At 23.5% G+C, this 4,612-nt stretch overlaps 1 protein-coding gene across 1 annotated transcript; it reads right to left on the bottom strand.

Annotated features, from left to right (window-relative positions):
- Positions 1-959: 959 nt before the first annotated feature.
- On the bottom strand, positions 960-1,957 carry LOC109802870 (uncharacterized). Its single transcript, XM_020364278.2, has 3 exons — positions 1,715-1,957; positions 1,525-1,583; positions 960-1,365 (listed from the first exon to the last, which is right to left on the bottom strand). Exons 1-3 carry the CDS (start codon positions 1,797-1,799, stop codon positions 1,234-1,236), a joined length of 276 nt encoding a protein of 91 aa, XP_020219867.2. The 5' UTR covers positions 1,800-1,957; the 3' UTR covers positions 960-1,233.
- Between the last annotated feature and the right edge of the window lie 2,655 nt (positions 1,958-4,612).

The raw sequence follows: 4,612 nt of genomic DNA, 5'->3' as shown, positions 1-4,612 counted from the left end.
AACTTTTATATATTATATAAGAATCTCTATCTTATATGATATTTTTTTTAGGAATTTTTTTTCGACCAGAGATTTTTAGAATTTTTTTAACTTTTTATATAATTTAGTTTTTATTTATTATAATTATTTATAAGTTAAATTTTAATATTTTTAAAATAAATTATCAATAAATAATTTTTTTAATTATAAATCTAAAACATAATTTATATATTTAAAAGTATTTACATATAATTTATATATTCAAATATAATATTTATTTGTATATATAATTTATTATAAAGTTTAGTTGTATATAATAAATATTTAGTATGTGGATTTGAAATAAAAATACTAGTATGTTTTGTAAGTTGTAATTTAACGATTAAATTTTTAAAAAGTAATCCTTTATTTTCAAAAACTCAAACTGACTTTTTTTTTCTGTTTATATAAATAAAATAATTGCTTTGAATGAGAGTATTTTTATCAATTATTTTTAAAAAGAATATTTTTTATTTATTTAATTCAGATGATTTTTAAGTTAAAAATCGAACTAAACAGGAAAACCCTGATAATAATGTGGCGGACACAACAAGGGAGAGAGTTCAAAATTAAAGGTTGTTTCTTATTGATAAAAATAAGGTAACTTAAAATTATATATAATAATATAATAACCAAAAGATAATGGATAGTTGCATACACCAGAAATCACCAACGTAGTAGTGAGCAAAATACAAATGGGAGACCAATTTAGTTACCTTATTTCTACTCTTAATTTTAGGGATCAAGTTAGCGTAATAGTATAACAGTTATGTTTACTAAGAATAACAAACTAAAATCTTCCGTTGTAACATCAAAACAAATTTATCTTAATGGAATGCATGAGTCACCTAATAGTTGATTTGAAGTATATACATGAAAATTTATGTTTACTGTTATAACTTTTTAATTAATAAAAAATATATTTAAAAAAAGCATGTTAATTACTCTAGAGAATTGGAGTTTCTGTCACTATTTGTTTGAGCTCTAAAGTTTACAGAAATAACCAAACAAGACACTTAAATTTACCCCCACAAACCTAAGCCAAAATAGCTCAGCAACCCCACTACAGACAAACACATTCATCCAGAACAAAATATTGGATGAAGGAATATTCTAGCAGCAAGAATTAACAATATGCAAATCCCATATACCAAGTTTGTTGCATTAAATTCTCTAAGACCTTAATTATAATATTTACAAAATTTATGCATTTGCTCAAGGTGTTCCAGGTGTCTTTGGATCATGCCGGTTGTTTGCACCTGTACCTGGATAATCATCACTTTCCAAATCAACCCTTCCCTCTACCATGTCAAACATTTCTTCTCCATTCCAAAATTTCTTAGCACCCTGCAAATTTGGACACAAAATTGAACTCCATTAGACCCCTTTGAGACAAACCTGGAATTAAAATCAAAATATGGACCCTCATGCATATAGGAACACTATGGAATATATTGTCAGGACTAGGATTAAATTATGTTCATATGGGTCCATGTTGTTAATTACCTTATGATCTGATGTAGTTTGGGTTGTTGAGAGTTTTTCTGTGTTTGGGAGAAGCCTTCCTGCAAACAATGAAATTTCATGTTCAACATAGCATTAAAAATTTAAAACCAATTGAAAATAAAAGAGAAAGAGAGATGAAATATAGTTCCATGTTAATTTTAGGAAAATTGAAGCTTAGTTTGAATCTTACTAGGTGTTTGGAGAGCAGCAGAAGAGAGGACAAATGAAAAAACCAAAAGGATGATGAACAATTGCAGGGAAGATTTGGACTTCATGATGTTGAAGAAATTGAAACAAGAGAGATCTGAAAGCTGACAAAAGAATTAGAGAGTGAATTTTGTTGAATACTTGTGGAGATGCTGTTTATATAGAAATCCCTGAAGAGAGAATAATAATTGGTTATTTGAAGAAAATTAGAGGACAGCCAAAGTACTATTGCTCCAAGTCAACCTCAACTTTTACATGATAATAATTTCTTATGGCAAAGCATATAAAAATAAATAAATTGTGGATGTGTTTCCACTGGCCTTATCATACAGCAAAATTAATGTGTGCCTTCTTCACATGACGGGTCTATTTTAGTTTTCAATCTTAACACATAACTATAATAAAAATGAAAATATAAAGTATGAGTAAAAAATTATGGGTCAAACATTTTTGGCAAGATAATATAGTTTTGGATGCATGCAAAATTTTGTTGCAAATTAAAGGTGGCCGTACTTTAGCACGTGGAAGAGAAACGACCAGAAAGAGTTCACGGGTGTTCTTAGGTGTCGTGTAAAGGAAGGATCAATTTTGGTACCATGTTTTGTGTACACAAATTTGTTCATGCCCATTATGCAGAGGTCAATACCCAATTATTTCAAATACTATTTCCCTTTCATATATATATACACTGAAGTTTAAAATTTGTTATATATTTTAAAATTAAAATTTTGAGTTTGAATTCTATGGATATGAATAATAAGAAAGGTTATAATAATACTTATGTAATTTTTACTAAGTATTCCATTGCTTAACAAATTTATATTAAATGTAAATTTTGTAAATTTAACAGTTAGTTTCAAAGTTTTTTATTCTTAGATTATATGTACAAAATTTTATATTAATCTAAGATGATTTAATACTTTATTTTTATAAAACAAAATTGACGTAATATGTATATTTTAAAATATATTAAAATATGAACACTTTGATTACCTTTAAGTTATTGTTCAATTTTAATAAAATTTGATATAAACATATAAAGTGATGTGAAATTTTAATCTAACGGATGAATTTATAAAATTTACATTTAATATAAAATTATTGAATAGTATAATACTTGGTAAAAATTACACTAATATTATTATAATCTTTCTCATAATATGTAATTAGAGAAGATTTTACTAAAAATGACTAAGCAGAATTTTTTTTATTAAAAATTAATCATTGATTGAAAAGAAGTAACGCTAATAACATAATTGTAAAAATAAATAAATTAGTGCATGCAAAATAAGAATCATTTTAAAATATAAAATATTTATATCAGTCTCGTGCAAACAAAAGAAGAAAAAAAAGTAATTAAAAGAAGAGATTTTATTAAAAATAATTATTCAAACTAATAATATAGTGATGAAAAAATATTATTATATTATAATCGTTAAAAGAAATAAAGGTAGAAAAATAATTAATAATATTTTAAGTTCGTAAAACGTCAATAATTTTGAAGAAAAAATTAAAATATTAATAAATATGAAATGAAAATAGTAGTCGCCTTTTCATGGAATCTCTAACGTTTTTAATTAATAAAAAAATAGTCTTTTTTATAAACTTATCTGTTTTTAGAAAGAAAAAAAAAAAGAAGAAGAAAATATGAAATGAGTTTATCCATAAGTTAAAATTAGTTTATGCATAAGTAAATTTGTAGAAATTTTCTCAAATTTAAAATAAAATTAGTTTTGGTTTTCAAATTTAAAACGGTTGTTTTGAATATCTGTAATTTTCAAAAATATTATTTTAGTCTCTTAGATCACTAATAACATATCTCTGAAAATAATAAATTAAAACGATTTTACAATATCAATTAGATTTAATATAATGTTTTCACTAACAAGGATATCAATATGATTTTATGTAATCATGGTTGATAAATTTTTTAACAAAATTTAAATATAAGGACTAAAATATTTTTTTTAAAATTATAGGAACTAAAAACAACCATTTTAAATTTGAGGGAGAAAAACAAATTTATCCTAAATTTAAGGGACTAAAAATATATTTAAATTATTAGTTTATTATATAAGCTAATTTTAATTTATGAAAAAAATTATTTTGTTGTTCTTTTATGTTTTTTTTCTCTTCCAAGAGTGTTCCTATAAAAAGTTATACAGATAAATCCATAAACACATTTGTGTGATTGTTTCAAACGTCTAAAATTAAATTTAGATAAATAAAGATGTCAAGAAATACAAAAACAAAATTATCTAATTTTACATATAATGAGTTAATGACTTTTAAAATTAAGTTTTAAGATATTAATAAAAGTATTTAAATTGTTTCAATATAGTTTGTCAATTGTTTTTAAACAACAATTATTAAAATAATTTTTCTTTTTCTTGTAAAATTGATCTTCTTATCCAAATTTGTAGCTATATGTAGAAGAGACTCTAATAATTAAATGAGAAGTAATTTAACAATGAATAATGAACTAACTTTAAACAATTATACATGTATCCACTTAAATAAGTGTCAAAATGTTATCTTCAAGATGAAATATTCGTAAATAAAATAAGTTAAAACAGATAAGATAAAAAAAAAATAGTTATTACGTAACTGCTACATAAATCTGACTATTGTGGGCATGTAATCCAAAGATTAAGGGATGCATAACAAAATTTTGGTCATGTTTGTTTGTAACTATCTCAAATTAGTTACCTACTTCTAAAGTTGACTAATCCATGTTGACTACTTTATATAAGGAGATAGTTTTTTTTTTTTTTTTTTCTAACAAAAAATTTAAGTTGGATATCAGAGCTCACCAAAGTCCGATAGACCTTAAAACTTTATAAAAAGTTATAGATATACTTACATATTATTCAATAAGAAT

Source organism: Cajanus cajan, chromosome 4 (assembly GCF_000230855.2).
Source record: "Cajanus cajan strain Asha chromosome 4, NIPB_CcT2T_4, whole genome shotgun sequence".
Taxonomy (NCBI): domain Eukaryota; kingdom Viridiplantae; phylum Streptophyta; class Magnoliopsida; order Fabales; family Fabaceae; genus Cajanus; species Cajanus cajan.
The sequence above is the reverse complement of the archived record's forward strand: the minus strand, read 5'-3'. Positions and strand labels throughout refer to the sequence as shown.

Excerpts from the sequence above, each read along its gene's own strand:
- LOC109802870 (XM_020364278.2), bottom strand. The coding sequence starts at position 1,799 with ATGAAGTCCAAATCTTCCCTGCAATTGTTCATCATCCTTTTGGTTTTT. Across the intron at positions 1,584-1,714 it reads TGCTGCTCTCCAAACACCTA|GAAGGCTTCTCCCAAACACA; the intron begins GTAAGATTCAAA and ends CATTGTTTGCAG. Across the intron at positions 1,366-1,524 it reads AAACTACATCAGATCATAAG|GGTGCTAAGAAATTTTGGAA; the intron begins GTAATTAACAAC and ends CCAAATTTGCAG.